The sequence below is a fragment of the Somniosus microcephalus genome, chromosome 4 (genome assembly GCF_052327205.1).
Source record: "Somniosus microcephalus isolate GS21.2 chromosome 4, FLI_Smic_1.0, whole genome shotgun sequence".
Taxonomy (NCBI): Eukaryota; Metazoa; Chordata; class Chondrichthyes; order Squaliformes; family Somniosidae; genus Somniosus; species Somniosus microcephalus.
Genome location: NC_140990.1, coordinates 243,333,264 through 243,355,379, shown reverse-complemented (window position 1 = coordinate 243,355,379; position 22,116 = coordinate 243,333,264). Strand labels below are relative to the sequence as shown.

The 22,116-nt window shown below is 44.5% G+C and overlaps 1 protein-coding gene across 2 annotated transcripts in view; it reads left to right on the top strand.

Moving 5' to 3' along the window:
* agps (alkylglycerone phosphate synthase) overlaps positions 1-22,116 on the top strand; it is a 179,479-nt gene that overhangs the window by 90,214 nt on the left and 67,149 nt on the right. For both annotated transcript variants that reach the window (XM_085986091.1, XM_085986090.1), the window contains 3 exons: positions 14,821-14,901; positions 19,744-19,869; positions 20,579-20,687. In XM_085986091.1, coding sequence (XP_085842217.1) covers positions 14,821-14,901; positions 19,744-19,869; positions 20,579-20,687 — 316 coding nt within the window. The remainder of the gene's footprint in view (positions 1-14,820; positions 14,902-19,743; positions 19,870-20,578; positions 20,688-22,116) is intronic.

Here is a 22,116-nt window from a genome sequence, read left to right as displayed (position 1 = left end):
ACCACCAGCCGAGGGGGAGCCGCCATCTTGGACACCATTTCGGGACCAGGCCCCCGGCGCGGGCGAATACTACAGCGACCCACCGACCTCGACGATGGCCTCCATCACCCTGGACCAATCTAGGCCCCATCAACTAGCCAGGTCCATGATGAACGTAAAGGTAAATGGCCATGCCACAAATTGCCTTTGCGACTGTGGAAGCACGGAGAGCTTCATCCACCCCGACACGGTGCGACGCTACTCCCTATCGGTTATGCACACATGCCACCAGGTCTTTATGGCCTCAAAGTCCCATACGGCGGACGTCGGCGGCTACTGTGTAGCGACTCTGACAGTGAACGGCGTGGAGTACAGAGATATTAAATTCCTCGTCCTGCCACAGCTCTGCGCTCCCGTACTGCTAGGATTAGACTTCCAGTGCCATCTGGAGAGCGTCACAATGGCATATGGCGGGCCCCTGCCCCCACTTACAGTCTGCAGCCGGCAGAATTTAAACACGGCGCCGCGCAAAGTATGCAGCCTGTCCACCCTGAAGGTCAAACCCCCCCCCCCCCCCCGTTGTTCGCTAACCTCGCCAAAGACTGCAAGCCAATTGCTACCAAAAGCAGGCGGTACAGTGCCGGGGATAGGAGCTTTATTAAATCAGAAGTAGAAAGACTCCTGAGGGAAGGGATTATCGAGGGCAGCACCAGCGCATGGCGAGCCCAAGTGGTGGTAGTAAAGACCGGCGAAAAACAGCGTCTGGTTATTGATTACAGCCAGGCGATCAATCGATACACGCAATTAGACGCATACCCACTTCCCCGCATATCTGACATGGTCAACCAGATAGCACAATACCGGGTATTCTCGACGATTGATCTGAAGTCGGCATACCACCAGCTCCCCATCAGGCCTGAGGACCGCCAGTACACGGCCTTCGAGGCTGACGGTCGCCTCTACCACTTCCTCCGAGTCCCCTTCGGCGTCACCAACGGGGTCTCGGTCTTCCAAAGGGAGATGGACCGGATGGTTGACCAGAACGCGCTGCAGGCCACCTTCCCCTATTTAGACAACGTCCCCATCTGCGGCCATGACTGGCAGGACCACGACGCCAACCTAGAAAAATTCCTCCGTATGGCCCAACGGCTGAATCTGACATACAACAGAGAAAAATGCATGTTCCGCACCGCGCGCCTCGCTATTCTTGGCTGCGTGGTGGAAAACGGAGTCATCGGCCCCGACCCCAACCGAATGCGCCCCCTCCTGGAACTACCCCTCCCCCACTGCCTAAAAGCCCTGAAGAGATGCCTAGGGTTCTTCTCTTACTACGCCCAGTGGGTGCCCAACTATGCGGACAAAGCCCGGCCCCTCATCAAGTCAACCTCCTTCCCCCTGACGGCAGAGGCCCGTGCGGCCTTCACCCTCATAAAAGAGGACATTGCGAAGGCCACAATGCACGCAGTGGATGAGTCCATCCCTTTCCAAGTGGAGAGCGATGCATCCGACTTCGCCCTAGCCGCAACCCTTAACCAGGCGGGGAGACCCGTGGCCGCCTTTTCATGGACCCTCCAGGGCCCCGAAATTCGACACTCCTCAGTCGAGAAGGAGGCTCAGGCGATAGTGGAGGCTGTACGACACTGGAGGCATTACCTGGCCGGTAAACGTTTCACCCTGCTCACTGACCAACGGTCAGTAGCATTTATGTTTAACAACAGACAAAGGGGGAAAATCAAAAACGATAAGATATTGCGGTGGAGGATCGAGTTATCCACCTACAACTACGATATCTTATATCGGCCCGGGAAACTTAATGAGCCCCCAGACGCCCTATCCCGTGGGACATGTGCCAACGCACAAGTCGATAGGCTACGGACCCTCCACAATGATCTCTGCCACCCGGGGGTCACCAGGTTCTTCCACTTTATTAAAGCTCGCAACCTGCCTTACTCCATCGAGGAGGTCAGGACCATGACCAGGAACTGCCAGGTCTGCGCCGAATGCAAACCGCATTTTTATAGGCCAGACAGGGCACACCTGATTAAAGCCACCCGCCCCTTCGAACGTCTCAGCGTCGATTTCAAGGGGCCCCTCCCCTCCTCTGACCGCAACACGTACTTCCTCAATATTATTGACGAGTACTCCCGTTTCCCCTTCGCCATCCCCTGCCCGGACATGACCAGCGCCACAGTCATCAGGTGCCTCAATGACCTGTTCGCCATATTTGGCTTCCCCAATTACATCCACAGCGACAGGGGCTCGTCGTTCATGAGCGATGAGCTGCGCCAGTACCTGCTCGAGAAGGGCATAGCCACGAGCAGGACTACCAGCTACAACCCCCGGGGTAACGGACAGGTAGAGAGGGAGAACGCAACGGTGTGGAAGACCGCCATGCTCGCCCTAAAATCCAAGGGCCTCCCAATCTCCCGCTGGCAAGATGTCATCCCCGATGCGCTCCACTCCATACGATCACTGCTCTGTACTGCCACAAACGCCACCCCTCATGAGAAGATGTTCGCCTTCCCCAGGAAATCCACCTCGGGGACATCACTACCGCCATGGCTGACATCTCCGGGACCCGTCCTGCTCAGGAAACACATGAGGAGCCATAAGACGGACCCCCTGGTCGAAAAGGTTCACCACCTCCACGCCAACCCACAGTACGCCTACGTGGCGTATCCTGACTGGCGGGAGGACACAGTCTCAATTCGAGACCTCGCACCCTCAGGTACCACCCGAAACACTATCGATCACCATCCACTACCTCCACCCACCACCACTACCCACGACGCACCACCGGGGTGTCTACCACGAACTGACGACATGTCGGTGCCATCCCTACCCCGAGAGGACGACACGCCAGTGCTCCGTCCCACGCGAGAAGCGGCCGCGGGCAAAGAACCGCCGCAACCGGCACCACGAAGATCATTACGGCAGACAAGACCCCTGGAGAGACTTTCGTATACGAACTTTTGAAACACTTCACCCCGCCGGACTCTTTTTTAAACGAGGAGTGAATGTGGTAAACCACTGTTAACTCTGTACAAGTCCAGGCATGTCTCCGCCCCTGGCTCCACCCCCAAGCCCGGGTATAAAGGTGACTCGCCACCCTTCCCCCGGGAGCTCTTAGGATGGATCCACTAGCAGAGGCATGCTCCAGTTCTTAGTCAATAAAAGCCTACTTCGTATAAGTTCAACTCGTAGTCTTTGGTGTTGTTGATAGTGCATCAATAACATTTTAAGTAATCATTAAATAACATTTTTACAAGAACAATAATCTACACATTTGCTGAAGTTAATCAATTACAAGTTCAGTCTCTCTGGAGGCTTCCTGACTCGGTCCGGATAACGCCTTGGTGGTGTAGTAGGTTCTTTTGGCAAGGTCAATTCGGCTTGAATGCCAGTGTCGGGTTCATCTGGTTCCAGTATCACCGGATCGGAGGTAGATACTATGGGTATCTCTGCTTCATCACTAGGCGTATAGAGTTGTGGTGCAGGTTGTCCTTTTTCGGATTACTCTATGATCTGGTCAGCATGGCGCCTTATTATGCTTTCTCCAATGTCCACGGTATACATCAGCGGTCCTAGTCGTGTGCAAATAGTTCCAGGCTGCCATTTCTCGGTACGGTAGCCCCGGGCCAAAACTGGTTGACCTATCTGGAAGGTTCTAGTTGGCCTTTCATTCATGCTTTGAAATTGCCAGTTCTCTACGTCCCTTCTGACGTTTGGCTTGACCAAATCCAGCCGGCATCTTAGTCTTCTATTGAAAAACATCATGGCGGGGGTTTGGTTTGTAACCACATGTGTTGCATTCCTGTACGCAAACAAGAAGTTATCTACCTTATGTTGTAGATTTATGTCTTCATTACCCATGGCCTTTATGGCCTTCTTGAAGGTCTGGACAAACCTTTCAGCTAATCCATTGGTGGCGGGATGGTATGGGGCGGACGTGTAGTGCTTAACCCCATTGTTTTTTAAGAACTTCCTGAATTCTTCGGATACAAATTGCGGTCCATTATCAGAACAGATCTGTTCTGGCAGCCCATTCCTGGCGAATATGGTCCTTAATACTGTGATGGTTTTTTCCGTGGTGGTGGAGGACATCTTTATTACCTCCGGCCACTTGGAGTGTGCATCCACCGCGATTAAGAACATTGAATCCATAAATGGACCAGCAAAGTCGATATGTACCCTTTGCCATGGAGATGAGGGCCACTCCCATGGATGTAGAGGGGCTTGTGGTGGGGCGTTTTGGACCTTCTGGCATCCTAGACAGCTCTTGGTCATTTCTTCGATGTCTCCATCGATAGCTGGCCACCACACAAACGCTCTGGCTAAGTTCTTCATTTTCACTCCACCCAGATGCCCCTCGTGAAGCTCCTTTAGCACTTTATCCTGGAGTTTGGGTGGAATCACCACTCTAGATCCACACATCAAGGTTCCTCGGCACACTGACAGCTGTTCTCTTTGCGAGAATGCTGGCAACAGTGGTTCGCCATGTGCTGGCCATCCCTTCACCGTTAAATCGTAGACTCGTGAGAGAGTCGGGTCATTTCTCGTTTCCTTTTCAATGGTAGAATTTGTCACTGGTAGACATTCCACTATGGTCGAGTGGAACATCTCCACTGGGTCCACTGTAGGCGCCTCTTCTACCGTTGGCAACGGTAGGCGCGATAACCCGTCAGCATTCCCATGCTGTTTTGTTCCTTTGTATTTTATGTCATATTGGTGTGCCCCTAGGAAAAGGGACCACCTCTGTAGCCTTTGCGCTGTCATAATGGGAACGCCCTTTTTAGGGTTGAATATGGAGACGAGGGGTTGATGGTCAGTCAACAAGGTAAATTTTTGTCCGTGTAGGTAATGGTTGAATTTCTTCACTCCCCATACCAGGCTGAGTGCTTCCCTGTCGATCTGGGCATAGTTACGCTCAGCTGAGTTCAATGAGCGTGACGCAAAAGCTATCGGCCGCTCCGAGCCATCAGGGAATCTATGCGATAATACCGCTCCCACGCCGTAAGGGGATGCATCGCACGCCAGTCTGATTGGCAGTGATGGGTTGTAATGAGCCAACACTTCCCTGGACGTGATCAAGCCTTTGCATTTATGGAAGGCACGTTTACAGTCTTCGCTCCATTTCCAAACTACTCCCGTTTGTAGCAGTGCGTTAAGAGGGTACAGAACCGTCGACAAGTTTGGTAAAAATTTATGATAGTAATTTATTAATCCCAGGAACGACCTTAATTGTGAGACATTTTCAGGCGCTGGGGCCTTTACGACCGCTTCAATTTTTTCAGGTGACTTATGCAACCCTTCTTCGTTGATGACATGGCCACAATATGATATTTGTTTCTGGAAAAATTCGCACTTGGGGCGATTTGCTCGTAGGCCCCGTTCTCTCAGCCTCGTGAGCACCTGCTCCAAGTTGGCAAGGTGCTCGTTGTCGTTTTCCCCTGTTACAAGGATGTCGTCTAGGTAGCATTGAGTCCCCGGAATCCCTTGCAGGACTTGCTCCATCGCTCTTTGCCAGATAGCCGGAGCTGATGCCACTCCGAAAACCAGTCGATTGTACTGGTACAGGCCTTTGTGTGTGTTTATTGTGAGATACTTTTTAGAGGCCTCCTCAACCTCCATCTGTAGATATGCCTGTGCTAAGTCAATTTTGGTGAAACGTTTCCCTCCGGATAGTGAGGTGAAAATATCTTCTATCCTCGGAAGAGGATACTGTACCGTGTGAAGGACCGGGTTTACAGTCACCTTGAAGTCCCCACAGATGCGAATTTTTCTCTGTTCTTCAGATTTATCATTATTCAACGTTTTCTTCATGACCGGGACGATGGGTGTTGCCCACTCGCTCCAATCTATCTTGGATAACACGCCTGCTTTTTCCAAATTCTCCAGCTCTACCTCGAAGGCTGGACGAATTGCGTATGGCACCGGCCTTGCCTTAAAAAACTTGGGAATTGCCGCATCTTTCACTTTTATTGAGGCGGCGGCGCCTTTCAGGGTTCCTAGTTCCTGTTGAAACACTTCTTTGGCGTTAGCCAAGATTTCTTTTAATCGTCCAGGTATGACGTCATCATCATTTTTTTTTCTTACTGGTCACCGTCAGTGCCTGAATGGAGTGCCAGTCTAAACGTATCTTTCTGATCCATTCACGTCCCAACAACGGTGGACCACCATCTTGCAGAACGTATAAATACAACTTCTGTATTTCCTTGCCGTTGTATACAACAGGCACCCTTATTTTTCCCTCTGGGGTATACTTTCTGCCCCGTATATGTCTTCAAGATAATGGATGTGTCTTTCAAAGGTATATGCGGAAATAGCCGCTCGTAATCCCGTCGATTCATGACGGTCAGAGCTGATCCTGTATCTAGCTCCATTTTGACTGGGGACCCCGCTATCGTGAGGGTAACCCAAATGGTCTGGTAATCTTCTTTGGCAACAACATTATGTAATTTCAGACAGCTTAGTCTCTTGTTTCCGGAGTCGCTATCGCTCTTCTGGTCTTCGGAGCTACTGTCCGTCATCATTTGTACCTTTCTGTACTTTTCCTTATTGACCTTTTTACTGTCAGCGGATTTTTTTCCAGATCTGCATACACGTGCAATGTGTCCCATCTTTCCGCATTGCCTGCATGCTTTGTCCTTGAACCAGCAGTCCTTCTGGTCATGGGTGGATCTGCCGCAGCGATAACATCTCTTGAAACCCCGTGTCATTTCATGGGTGCCGAAGTCCTGTGGCTTTTGCTGTATCTCTGCAGCTCCTCTTACTGCTTCGTATGATACAGCCACACTGAAAGCCTTGTCCAGTGTCAAATCTTTCTCAGAAAGTAGTCTTTTCTGTGTTCCTTCGCTTAGGAGACCGCAGACGAATTTGTCTCGTAGAGAATCTGCCAGTCCTGCCCCGAATTGGCAGTGCTTTGACAGCTTTCGTAATTCGGTGAGGTAATCAGCGTTACTTTCATTCTTCTGCTGATTCCTCCTGAAGAATTTGAATCGTTCCGCTATCAGCAGCGGTGTTGGGTTTAAGTGCTCCTGTAAGGTATCAACAATCTCCTTAAAATTCTTGTCCATCGGTTTGGCTGGAGTGATCAAGTTTCGTAACAGCCCGTATGTCCTCGCGCCCATCAGATTTAGAAGTACTGATGCCTTTTTATCATCCGCTACTTCATTCGCCTTGCAATATACCTCCACTCTTTCCACATATGTCGTCCAATCTTCTATATCACTATCGAAAGCAGTAATATTGCCAGTCTTCGGCCTCTTGAAAATCTAAAATGGCGCTTTCCGCGCTTTTCCTCCGTCCCCGATGGATCAAAATGGCGCCACCCGCGCTTTTCTTTCTTCCCTGCCGAGTTAAGATGGCGCCTCCTGCCGCTGCTGCCAACGCTGTTCTCCGCGGTTCCCGTTGCGACCTGCAGCTTTTCGCGGTATTTTTATAAAATTTTTTTTTTTTTATATATATCTCTTCAATAGTTTCTCCGTTACTTGGAGAACTGTTCCCGTCGTGGAGCGGACACTCTGGGACTTTCCCCTCCCTCTGCTCGGTCTGAATGCCGACCTGCTTTGCAGCACCGGCCGCGCCCTGAGTGCTCCACCCTCTCTCTCTCTTTGCTTCTGCTTCCCGACTCGCTGCCCGGCCCCGTTGCAGAGCCACCCGATCGAGCTCTAGCCCGCCGCAGCCCAGGAAGGATCAGTGTACTACCTGCCACCAGCCTGTTTAGCTGGTGAAACCACAGTTTTTTTTTCTCTTGCTTCTGGCTTCGACCTTCGTCTGAGGAATCGATCCCCTTGAGGTGCTGCCGAATTGCAGGTAAGTTCGTTTCTAACTCGTCGCCACTGTTAGATCCGTGTGTTAATGGAGACACGGAATGCAGGAGTTGATTTAACAAGTGTTTACTGAACAAAGTCTGGAGGTGAACTAACTACACAAGACGCTACACAGGCTTATATACCCGAGTGGTCACTACTGGTACTACAGTATACAGGGGCTTCAAAAACATAGTTCCTCTTAAAGGTACATACACTACATGTAGCAGCTCGTGTCTTTAGAGAAGGAAGAAAATAAAAGGGGCAGCCTCCCTTTAAGAGGTTTTATGACATCATTGGCCCAGAATTTTCTGGCGTGGGGCATCTTGCAGTGTGCCCCATTTGTTAGACTTTTCCCCTCCTCCTTCCACTCAAAGTTTTTGCGCTGCAAATTGCTCGAAGTGTGAGCCAATTACGGTGTGGCGAGGTCTGGGACCTGGTGAACGACGGGACCAATAATCTATTTCCTTAACCAATGAGATTTAAGGGTTGTGAAAGAAATAGAGCAATGACAGAGAAGGAAATGGAGAGGGAAAGAAAGATTGGATAAGGGGGGGGAAAAAAAACAAAAGGAAAAGTAATAACAATTAAAATCTCTCTTTACTACCTGCAGGAATGAGATTCCCCAGTTTCAATTGTTCCCTTTCTGGGTTGGAGAGGTTGAATGGCATTGCAGGAACATAAATCTCCTCATTAAGAGTCCTTACGCTGTTAAGTGCCAGCCCTAACTGCCTGTGACAAGTTTAATTTGTAATTAATGCGCAAATGCAGCAATTTCTTGAAACTCATGGGGAGGGTGATTGCAAGCTGCCATTTTCTCGAGGCTAACGGCGGAGCAGCGCAAATCATCCAACAATTTGTGAAGATTTGCAACTCTCGTATCTCCATCACCGCAAATAGCTGGACAATTTACACGTTAATAACTACGTGCAGTTCAATTCGGGCCCAATGTGTCATAATGCCAGAGGCGTCCTTGTGTGACTGTTTTCACAGCATGAAAGTTTAAGCGTTCATTAAACTTGCATTAGTTACTTACTTGCAGAATGGTGCTGACCAGCAAAGAAAACTTACACCAATAACAAAAAATTGATAAAGTTGGAGAATGTTGTTGGATAATATTTGCCTCTGCCACATGAAAATCATAACTTGCACACCTGGCTGTTAATTTTTCGTGACTGTAACATTGATCTCTGCCCCGGTCATGACTATTCCAGGCAGCTTTATTGATATCCTGCCCTATCCAAAAGAAGTGCTGATTATTCCAGTGCTTTGGCAACGATCTGTTAAACAGCCCCCTAATAGAAGACAAATTGAATAGCTCTGATTACAAGCCTGTGACATGAGGACAAATTGATACATGGGGGTGATTTTCATTCAGAAGTCGGGAAGGAGGCAGGACTACAACTTTCGGGGTTGTAGTCCCGCCTCCATCGAGATGCGGCCAATCCACGTGATTTTAACTTGATTGACCTAGTTGAGCCTGCTCAGCAGGCCAATTAAGGGCCACCCGGCAACAGGTGACGTCACAGACTGAAATTTCATCTGTCAAGACGTTTTGACATGAAATATCAGTGTTTCACAGCGGTTTGAAGCTGTCAAACACTGACAGTCTTACTTCTAACCTGAGTCCTTCTACACAGACTCGGTTAGAAATCTCACCGGCACAGAAAGCTGCAGGCTGTTACTTTTGACAGATCGCAGCCATTCTGCTTTCTGTGCCGGTTAGATGATGGACTCCCGAAACCTAAAGGAAGGAAGGCTGTAAAAGTATGTACAGGTAATTTAAACTTCTTTACACATTTTAGACACACCAAACACACTTACCTTTGCACTCATGCACACATCACTCACCTGAACACCGACATCTGGACCCCTCCAAGTCCTTCAACCCGACGACTCTAACTTGGCGTGGTTTGGAGCCATCGGGAATCCCATACTTCAAGCTTTAAAATAGGGATTAGGCTAAAAACTGCCTGTTAACTACCTGTTAACAGGCAGTTAATTGGCACTAATCCCTTCCCGCCTTGGGTAGGCGGGTCCCAGTGCGGGGCGGGTACCCGCCTCCTTTGAAACTTACATGGAGGCGGGTTGGGGGTGGGATGGATTCGGGACATTAACCCCCCCCCCCCCCCCCCCCCCCCCCCGCACGCCTCCAGTCCCGACTCCACGGGTCAATGAAAATCGATGCCATAGACTTTGTAACTTGAGCTGTAAATCTGCCCAGCATTCCTTCACCTGTATTAGAGAAATTAAACATCAGTACAGGAAAGACTGCAGGGAAAATTTGTGGCATACATGCAGAATCTGGGAGGTGCATGCTTGTAGGAAATTCTTTTAATCTTTAAATTTAAAAAAGTACACTTTCTGGTTAATTTTAAGCACTTTTTACTTAATAGATTTTAATAGTTTTTTCCAAAAAAAGAGGAAAAATCCAAAGTAACATTTGGATTTTCAACAGACCAACTAGACCATCACTTGCCCAAAATTTACCTCAGTAGTCATTTTGCCCTTTCAAACCCCTTTGCCCAGTTCAGAAACATTCAGTTGATGCCATGACTCAGGGGTAGCATCTTTGCCTCTGAGTCAGAAGGTTGTGGGTTCAAGTCTCACTCCAGGGACTTGAGCACAAGATCTAGACTGACACTCCAGTACAGTACTGATGGAGTGCTGTACTGTTGGAGGTGCTGTCTTTTGGGTAAGACGTTGAACTGAGGCCCCATCTGCCTCCTCACATAGGCCTAAACAATCCCATGGCACTATTTCGAAGAAGAGTTCTGTCCAATGTCCTGGCCAATATTATTTTCTCTCAACCAACATCACAAACCGATTATCTGGTCATTATCACAGTGCTGTTTGTGGGACCTTACTTTGCAAATTGTGCCCTCCCTCAAAAGAAAATGAAAACCTTATTTGAAAAATTTGCTTGGAAAACTAGTTTAGATCAGTTCTTGACCTACACCTTTCAGGTGATGCCTTAATATTGATTATTTATGGTGTTACCATGCAAAAGAAAAGTCTCTACTTGGGCCCCAGAGCAGTATTGATATGGGTCAGTCCAAGTGTAAAATCATTAGCTTCATGTGCTCTGCTTGCTTGCGACAATTACCTTTTATTGTCCCAAAGATTTAACTCTTCAAGATTTCTACAGTTACCCTTGCTGTGGTATGTGAAATAGGGAATGACCTGATCTTCACTGTTCAGTTCGGATACAGTGCTGCTTGACCATTTGTACTTTAACCACAGGGCAGTGCAGTCAACTCAACATCCAGCTGTAATGAACAATGTAAATGCAACTTCTGAGTCATTTAGTGTTCCACTTGCATGAGTGAAAGATCCACAATGGGTAATCCAGAGCAATTTCCAGACTTGCATTCCCATAGGGCAGACGGGGCCTCGGTTCAACGTCTCAGCCGAAAGACAGCCCCTCCAACAGTGCAGCACTCCATCAGTACAACACTGGAGTGTCGGCCTAGATCTTGTGTTCAAGTCGTTTGCGCCCATGGGCACTCATCCGCTCTATGCTTCTGCTCAAGGAACATGGATAAATCAGCTAGGAGGCTAAACAATCTTGTTTTGTGGAGTCACAGGTTTCTTTATGCTTTTCCATTACTTTCCCCTCAGAATCATAGAAATTTACAGCACAGAAGGAGGCCATTCGGCCCATCTTGTCCATGCCAGCCAACAAAGAGCTATCCACCCTAATCCCACTTTCTAGCACTTGGTCCGTAGCCTTGTAGGTTATGGCACTTCAAGTGCATATCCAAGTACTTTTTAAATGTGATGAGGGTCTCTGCCTCTACCACCCTTTCAGGCAGTGAGTTCCAAACCCCCACCACCCTCTGGGTGAAAGAAATTCTCCTCAAATCCCCTCTAAACCTCTGACCAATTAGTTTAAATCTATACCCCCTGATTATTGACCCCTCTGCTAAGGGAAATAGTTCCTTCCTATCCACTCTATCTAGGCCCCATATAATTTTATACAGCTCAATTAGGTCTCCCCTCAGCCTCCTCCGTTCCAAAGCAAACCCCAGCCTGTCCAATCTCTCCTCATAGCTAAAATTCCCCAGCCCAGGCAACATCCTCGTAAATCTCCTCTGCACCCTCTCTAGTGCAATCACATCTTCCCTGTAACGTGGTGACCAGAACTGCACGCAGTATTCTAGCTGCGGCCTAACTAGTGTTTTATACAGTTCAAGCATAACCTCCCTGCTCTTATATTCTATGCCTCTGCTAATAAAGGCAAATATCCCATATGCCATCTTAACCACCTTATCTACCTGTCCTGCTGCCTTCAGGGATCTGTGGGCATGCACTCCGAGGTCCCTCTGATCTTCTGCGCTTCTCAGTGTCCTACTATTTATAGTGTATTCCCTTGCCTTGTTAGCCCTCCCCAAATGCATTACCTCATACTTCTCCAGATTGAATTCCATTTGCCACTGTTCTGCCTACCTGACCAGTCCATTGATATCTTCCTGCAGTCTGCAGCTTTCTTCTTCATTATCAACCACACAGCCAATTTTTGTATCATTTGCAATCATACTTCCTACATTGAAGTCCAAATCATTGATATATATCACAAAAAAAGCAAAGAACCCAGTACTGAGCCCTGTGGAACCCCACTGGAAACAGCCTTCCAGTCACAAAAACACCCTTCAACCATTACCCTTTGTTTCCTGCCTCTGAGTCAATTTTGGATCCAACTTGCCACTTTGCCTTGGATCCCATGGGCTTTTACTTTCATGACCAGCCTGCCATGCGGGACCTTCTCAAAAGCCTTGCTAAAATCCACATAGATTACATCAAACGCACTACCCTCAACGACCCTCCTTGTTACCACCTCAAAAAATTCAATCCAGTTAGTCAGATACGACATTCCCTTAAATCTATGCTGACTGTCCCTGATTAATCCGTATCTTTCTAAATGAAGATCTATCCTGCCCCCTCAGAATTTTTTCCAATTTTCCCACCACTGAGGTTAGGCTGACTGGCCTGTAATTACTTGGTCTATCCCTTTCTCCCTTTTTAAACAACAGTACCATGTTAGCAGTCCTCTGGCACCGCACCTGTAGCCAGAAAGGATTTGAAAATGATGGTCAGAGCCTCTGCTATTTCTCTTACTTCTCTTAACAGTCTGGGATACATTTCATCTGGGCCTGGGGATTTATCCACTTTCAAAGATGCTAAACCTCTTAATGCTTCCTCTTTCATTGTTTATTTCATCTAATATTTCACACTCCTCCCCCCTGATTGCAATGTCCGTCTCTTGTGAAAACAGATGCAAAGTATTCATTAAGAACCCTACTCATGTCTTCTGCTTCCCCTGATCCTGAATGTATTGCAAAAGATTGAGCAGAGGAGCTAACTCTCTTCAGCCCAATAAATTTTCTTTTGGCTATCTAGTGTTACGCCAATATCTCTCTCCTGCGTCAGCAACCATCCCCCAACTAGCCACATGTGGCTAATTGGGAATCTAGATGTAGCTAATTGCATTTTTGGTTAGTACACAAAAAAAAGTAATAGTCATTCTGAAACATATTCACAATGCATATGCATGGACAATAAATGTCAACTTTGCTGGTGATGCCCACATCCCGAGAATCATGTGACCTTGGGGTGATGTGACTGACATCTTTATTTCCTAGTAAATTCTTTCTGTCCGTCTAGTCTTGTACTACGTTGTCAATTTTCAGAATGATACTTGGACTTCAAGGATTAAGTTATGAGGAGAAATTACACAAATTAGGATTGTATTCCCTAGAATTTAGCAGGTTAAGGGGTGATCTGATCGAAGTTTCCAAGATATTAAGGGGAACAGATAGGGTGAATAGAGAGAAACTATTCCCGCTAGTTGAGGATTCTAGGACTAGGTATGGTCTAAAAATTAGAGCTAGGCCTTTCAGGAGTGAAATTAGGAAACATTTCTATCACACAAAGGGTGGTAGAAGATTGGAAAACTCTTCTGCAAACGACAATTGCTAGATCAATTAATTTTAAGTCAGAAATTGATAGCCTTTTGTTAACCAAAGGTATTAAGGGATATGGGCCAAAGGCCGTTATATGGAGTTAGATCGCAGATCAGCCATGATCTCATTGAATGGCGGAACAGGCTCGAGGGGCTGAATGGCCCACTCATGTTCTATGTTCTCTTCCCTCCCCAAACTGTCCGCAGACTCTGGAGTGAAGAGAAAAACAATCTGGGGCATAGGGAGCAGGATCAAGACTCCTATAAGGACAGTTGTGGTATTATGACATCATGATTTCACAAAACCTCTTAAAGGGAGGTGATTTGATACATGCTCACTTCAGGGATTGTTCTTGGAATAACAATGAAGATCTACCAATGGCAGTATTCTCTCTTTGCTGTTGAATGCCAGCCAATGCAGTCAACTGCTGATTCTACTGTTGCCTCTAATCAAGCTGTTTTATAATATAAAAAAATTGAGCCAGCGTTTTAAACTTTTGGACATCTTACAGTTGAATGTATGCAATATCATGCTATGTACCATGTAAGGCTTTACCATGGCTAATCTGGTAAAGACGGTGAGTAGCTTAGTTATGGACAAAAGGAAGGTCCTCTGTTTGATTCGTGGTCTGTGCTTTGTCAACTGACCTCAGCCAAGGGTGGCGTTAGGGGTGCTGCAGTTGGCCTCCATACCCCTGGGTTAATGAATGGTTCGTACATTTATTTACTGGCCCCTGCTGGAAGTGTGCTTGTTTGGATGTTGGGTGAGGAAAGGATTGAAAATTGCTGTGATGTGCCCACCCCCAAGTCAAAAGTCCTGCTAATCTCCCTGCAAAGGCTTATTAATGAATAATGCTTAATTTGAGGTACTGGAGGGTGCCATGCACTCATGGAACCATACCTCAGCAAGGAAAGTGAGAAATGTTGCTGAATTGCAAGTATTGATATTGGCTGTTGCAAATAAAAGGAGAAACTTGTGTTGCACTTTGAGCATTTTCGATTTTAAAGGTTGTAATGGACTAAAATAGGTGCATTTATTTTATTTCAATTTTTTTCCCCAAAAAACAGAATCGAATATTGTGGCTTGATGAAAAGAACTTGACAGCTCATGTGGAGGCTGGCATTACTGGGCAAGATCTTGAACGACAGGTAAGATTAAATTTGTTCAGTGTTTGACGGGCCTTATGAAATGAGAAGTGAAATTTAGCAAAGCTGACTTTACAGATGGGTGATTGATTTTACATTCAAGCCAAAGGGAGCACTAATTTTAGTAAAACATTTGGGTGGGTTTTTTTGCTTCAAAATCATACACTTTAATAAAACACTTGCCTATTGTCCTTTGTAATCCTGTGAGGAGCACTGCCGCCCAGTGTTTTTGTACTAGAACTGCATGCTGACACTTTAGGCTGTCGAACTGCATAACCGGCTTTGGAACTAATGTTACGTGATGGGACTTTTAACATTGTAAAGGCCAATCACAATGCCATTTACAGGTGATCTAGGTACTCCAAGTAAATGTAGCATTTTGAAATGTTATGTTGCAGCCCAGTCATTGATAGTGCTGCACATGGAGAATTAAAACTATGGAAGATCAACAAAGTGCGGTCTTCAAGTCAAGGATGGTTATATCGTGGAAAATATTTGGGCCAGGACTGCAGAGAGAGAACAAGAGGAAGAAGGAACAGGAGGGAGAACGTAGAGTGGGTTGGGGCAGGGTAGAGGCTGATGGGGTGAAGAAAGAGGAAGCATTAGAGGGTATGGGAGGGTAGAGTGTAGAGAGAGGCCAGCAGAGGAAAATTAGAAATCTGCGGCAGGGGAATGCAAAGGTCAACAGAGAATGTTGAAGGCTAAAGGAAGCGGCTACACTATTGGAATAAGTACTTAATGGAGTGAAAGGGAGAGGAGATGGGAAGGGGGATTGGGAGAAATGGGGGGAGGAAATGGGGAGGCGCAGAAGGATAGGCTATGGGATGGGTAACTGGGGAACGAGGTTGGATGAGGAGAAATAGCATGGGCAGAGAGATTGGGGAAGAGGACAGGGTAGTCGAAAATCAAAATGGAACTCAGAAAAGTGAATTAAATGAAGGTGGGCAATTTTATGAATTTAAAGCAGCCATGTACAGAATAGTGTGAAACAGGGTGGCATTTCTACAAAGCCAGTGAGCCGGGCAGGCAATAAGCGTTCAAGCAAGGGCAGCTAACCAGCCAGCAGTGGCAGGCAGAATGACCCAGTGGCCATGGAAGACATTTAAGAAATGCTGGAGAGAAGAGAGGTACAGCAGAAGCAGCAAGATTGTTAAACTGAACAGGCTGGGAAGCCATACTTAACAAAACCATGGGTGGGGGGGAACATGAAAACCGATTTCTTTGGGCCTCTAGATCAGTACATTGGACTTGCCTTTAGCAAGACTCCACCATTCTTGGGGCAATGCTCTGCTATAGTGCCACTCTGTGGTAAAGTTTAAGTACAACAGTTAGAATTGACAAAGGTTTGAGTTCAGATGATTAAGTGTCATAACTTTGGGCTCACTGCATCATCTAAGGGTGCAATACCATTAAATTTTGAGAAGTCACACAACACCAGGTTATAGTCCAACAGTTTTATTTGAAATCACAAGCTTTCGGAGCGCCGCTCCTTCGTCAGGTGAAGTGGAGAGATGCATAAAGACACAGCTTATATAGTCAGAGAATAATGCCAGATGATTACAAGTAATCTTTCTAACTGCCATTTATCACACCTCGGCAAGGTGTGATAAATGGCAGTTGGAAAGATTACCTGTAATCATCTGGCATTATTCTCTGACTATATAAGCTGTGTCTTTATGCATCTCTCCACTTCACCTGACGAAGGAGCGGCGCTCCGAAAGCTTGTGATTTCAAATAAAACTGTTGGGACTATAACCTGGTGTTGTGTGACTTCTTACATTTGTCCACCCCAGTCCAACACCGGCATCTCCACACCATTAAATTTTGAGACAACTCGTCATTTTTAATGCATGATAAATTTGCAAATATCGCCGTCCTGTGTTTAAAAATGTTTAAAAACATTGAATTATAGCATTTAAATCTGGAAAACACGAGATTGAAGGATAATGATTCTGAAGTTAGCCCTCAAACTGAATCACAAATTGTAAACTTCTAAACTTCAGACTAGTAATGAAACTTATATTAAATCTGAAGTTTCATTGCATAAAGAAAACCACTGCACTGTACTCCTTTGTCAATTTTATTGTTATGGGTTGAGTCTCAGCTGGGCTGTTAGCAATTTTTAGTCAGCAGAATAAAAATTGCTAACACCATGTTTGGAATAATATTTAAGACATTCAGCGTTTTGAACTTGGCTTTTAACTAGCGACCCATTTAATGTTGTGACAACATAAAATATGCTGTTAATTGACTAAGACGAGTTGATTGTCCATTGCCATGAAGATTTGAACAATATAGAATGCTATTTCTAAAGGTATCAGTTGATGGGAAATAATACTGCTATATATTGCAGAACATGTTTAGTACTGAGTGGGTTGTAAATCACTATTTTTGTGTAGTACAAAATTTCCAGAATGTAAACATAGGCAAGACCTTGATTTTTAATTGCCTTTTGAGGAAATGCCCAAATGTTTGGGGTTTTTTTTCGGTGGTTAAACTCGGGTGTTGAGCAGATGGAATAACAAAATAAATTCTGAAAACTAGGAATTAGTACTCAGTTGATGTGCCAGAATACATGTGCTGCATCTTAAGTAGACATTGATGTGTTCCACAAGGGATCAGTGTTTTTCCTGCCAGATGGTTCCAAGATACATCACTTCTTAAGAGGTTTTTACTGCAGGCAGTTTACAAATATTTTCTGCCAATTGCCATAAAATAAATGTGTATTCTGCTTGCAAAACATAACCTGGAAAAGAATTCTAAGTGCTACTTTCTTTGGAAAACTTAATCCGGAAGTAATTTGTGACATTTTACAGAATTACTAAATTATTTTCACACCTAACTAATGTGATTTGGTTAAAAGTGGCCGCCATATACATTTGGCTTCACTATACTGTTTTTTGTAGGCATAGCTGTTTTTGTATTTTGCTGTTCAGTGATTTCTAGTAGTTATAGCTAATGGAAATATATGTATAATATGTGTATTTGAGAATTTATAAAATAGATATTTATAGATGATAATCTGCAACAATGCTGATGAAGCAATGGCTCTGGTATGTAAGCCCATCATTCTTAATTTAAATTTCATTTTTTTTAGTGAATTGATCTCATTTAGGAGTGAGACAACAAAATAACCCAGGAGCTTGGAATTATAAATTTTAATTTAGAATCTTGGAATTTTTCCAGTCCTTCTATTGAAAACATTTAGTACCTTGTTCCCCTCCCACATAATTGGTATTAATGTCTTGTACTAGTGACTCTCTTTTTCAGACACCCCATTCAGGGATTGTAGTATACATGTACCCAAGAACAGTGTTTCAATAATTTTTGACTTCTGAAGCCATACATTTTCAGCTGCAGCAGTTGAGACTATTTTCCTACTAGTTCCTCAGTCTTTGTAACTAAAGGCTAGCTACCCAAACCCCTGATCTACCAGCATCTATAATAGCTGGGCTGTCTTGGCTCAAATGCCTTTTGTTTCAGCAATGAGTAATGGAGCTAGTGTAATTCATTTTTTAAGCCATGTGACTCAATTAACACGCAGAAGGAAAACGCTTTTGAAATTCACCATTGGTTACTGTAGACAATAAATTGTGTAGCGGGGGTAATGCTACTGTAAATCCACCATATGCAAGCAGATTTTTTGTAAAATTGTTTATGTACTTCAACAGTTAGGAGCAGATCACGCGACGTGGAGCATATTAAAACACACTTTCAATCTGTTAATTTAGTTTCTATTAACTTAGTCAAGGCTTGGACAACCATGAAATGGTTCAGTTTTGAGTAGCAGTATGGGATAACTTATTCAGAACTTCAGTGCCCGTTGGTTATCTGATCAGACTCGCGTGGAATTATCCTTTTGCTTCGTTTATGGCTCTTGCTAAAATATATTAGCTATGAAAAAGCCTGGCTCTAGACATGTTGTGAGTATGATCACCACTGAAGGTTGATAGTAATGAGCTGCTGGATGAGCTCACAAATAAGTGCAAGTTCATGTGCTCTTGGCTAAGACTGATCGAACATGATAGTGGTACCATACTTACTGAAAACTGTTCGAATGCAGGCTGTATTTGATTTTGTTTCACAAAAAGATACATACTCTATTTTGGTATTACTGTATTAAATTGTATGCAAACTGGAAATGCATGTAATAGAGCTTGTTTTAATTGAGGGTCAGTAATGAGGAAGAACCTAAATTATATGTGAAAGAACCTTCTTGTTGAAAGTACTTTTGTCCCCATCCCTATGGGTAAACAACTTCTTTAATTGATAACTTCATGGTGACTATGCAGTGGTAATGGTTAATTTTAGTTTTGGGGTTTTGATTTTAAGTACATAAAGCATCCCAACATTGAAATTGTTGAATTTACAAATAATTCTAAAGTTAAATAATTCCCAAAGCTGCCAGTTGTCTTGTGAAAGTAGCAGCTTTCTGAAATTCTCATGTTTGAATTGGGTCTGGCACTTATTTTGCTTGAAATAGCAGCCATTTTCTTAGTGCTAAAACTCTGATATCTAAAATTCTGAATTGAGACCTTTTTTAAAAATTGGAAAACTGAATTTCAGTTAAAGGAATGAATGGAAAAGCTCTTTTTTTATTAATTTTAACAATTGTAATTGACCAGTTTATATGCAGCAGATTTGTATTGCTGGACTTTTTCATTCTCTTGTACAAACACTGAAAGAAATCATGCTTACTACTGGGTATGTAGAAAACTCTGCTTCAAGGGAGCATAATGAAAAACTGTCATAATATTCCATTGGTTGTCTTTTTGCAATTACAGTACATAAAAGGGCTTTGGAGTAACTTTTTTTCCCCTAAACTGCTTTCTTTTCTTATTGAAGCTTAGTGAACATGGTTATTGCACAGGGCATGAACCAGATTCGATGGAGTTCAGCAGCCTTGGAGGCTGGGTAGCTACGAGGGCTTCAGGCATGAAAAAGAATATCTATGGTAACATTGAAGATCTGGTGAGTATTTTAAAATAGTTATATAGCTTCATTTGATTGTTGGGTTCAGTATAATCAACCAGAACTCCAGGATTATGTTCATTTGTTCTCTTGTATGTGGGAGATTTTTTTTTACTCATTCCTGGGATGTGGACGTCGCTGGCAAGGCCAGCATTTATTGCCCATCTCCAATTGCCCTCGAGAAGGTGGTGGTGAGCCACCGCCTTGAACCGCTGCAGTCCCTGTAGTGAAGGTACTCCCATAGTGCTGTTAGGGAGGGAGATGCAGGCAAAGCTGCATTTATTGCCCATCCCCATTTGCCCGGAGAAGGTTATGGTAAGCTGCTGCTTCAAACCACTTCAGTCCTTGTGCTGATGGTGTTCCACAATGGTGCTGGGCAGTGAGTTACAGGATTTTGACCCAGTAATAATGAAGGAATGGTGATGTCAGAATGATGGCCATTCCATGTCTGGTCTTTACAAAGTTGTAGTTCTGAAACAAATCTAAAACTGACTTGATAGCCTCATGTCCTGTCTTAAATTTCAAACTGGTCAGGGAACAATAAAATACCAGTTGGATGTCGCTACTTGAATTTATTTTTTAAATGTTTGTGCCAATAAATTAAAAAGAAACATGATTCTGAATAATCACAATAACAAATTTAACTTCACACATTGTTTTAATAGACTTGGATAAAGCAAATAATTTGTGGTTTTTACTGTGTTAACAGATTGTGTATATAAAAATGGTTACACCAAGAGGCATAATAGAGAAAAGCTGTCACGGTCCAAGAATGTCAACTGGCCCTGATATTTACCACTTCATTATGGGATCTGAAGGTACCATTTCAGTATTGATTTTTTTTCCGGTCTTGTCCAGCTTTACAGTTGTAATGCAGTAAGGGGAAACTAGATAAGTACACGAGGGAGAAAGGAATAGAAGAATATGCTGATGGGGTGAGATGAATTAAGGTGGCAGGAGGCGCGTGTGGAGCATAAACACTGGCATAGTCCTGAAATAACAACAGAAAATGCTGGAAACACTCAGCAGGCCAGGCAGCATCCGTGGAGAGAGAAAGAGTTAAGGTTTCAGGTCTGTGACGAAGGGTCACAGACCTGAAACGTTAACTGTGTTTCCCTCTCCATGGATGTTGCCTGGCCTGCTGAGTGTTTCCAGCATCCACAGTATTTTGCTATTGTACGGGCATAGTCCTGTTGGGCCGAATGGCCCGTTTCTGTGTTGCAAAATTCTATGTAAATGGCAATTGAGGGGATACTTTCTGCATAATGAGCAGGTTTTTAAAAATTTAGTCTTACTGTTGCACATTGTTGCTGATAGTTGAAGTAGCTTGAGATCTATTGTTGCCGAAGATTTGCATTTTGAAATTGCATAACAACAACTGATCAAGTGCTGCAGTAAACCTACAGTGACAACATTAAGTGGACTTCAGTGCAAGTTAGCAATGCTGAAGCAAAATTTATTTGAAAGAATGCTGACCTAATTTCTGAGGAAAGATTTTTACACCAGTTATTCAGTAATGTTTATATCAATATGAAGCTAATGAGGTGTTAGTGTAATTCAGTTTCTTGAGAATGTAGTCTCACACACTAAAGCTTCATACTGACTGTAGTACATCTGCAACAGATGCAGAGTGAAATTTAATTTTTTGATCTTTTTTAATGTTAGCAGTAGATAGCTCTCTCATCAGCCGTCTGCTAAAATTTAAATTCAATCTGTATTTGGATATGGATAAGTGTCAGTATTTGTTCTGTGGTTGTGTGCTGTAAATGGGTAGCAGTCCTGATGTATAATGACATTTAGTGGTTGTGTTCGTGCTTAATGTTCTCGGTTGTCACCTAGTGTTATTTTGAGCATACTGAATAAACTGGCTAAAGCTTCTATCTGATTTAGGAAAAATACTTAATTCCACTAGTGGACTTCTCTTTGATGCTTATGATGAGTGAGATCAATTCCAGTTCTACACCAACATCAAGTTGTACGATTACTCGATGTGCCCTCCATTAAGCACAGCCATTGAATGCATAAACTTCACCAGATGAGCACACAAGTGGTGTGTTTATGTGAGCAAAGACCTTTAATGAAAAAAATGGCCAAACTATGGAGAGCAGTTTTTAGTTTTGCCTCACTGTTTTATAATGACAGGAGCATTACACAGTGTCATGTGCATTGTGGTGTGTGTGTATATAGCAGATCTCCAGTTACATTTCACATGAGCAAAAAATACATCTTCCTATAACTCTGTTTGTG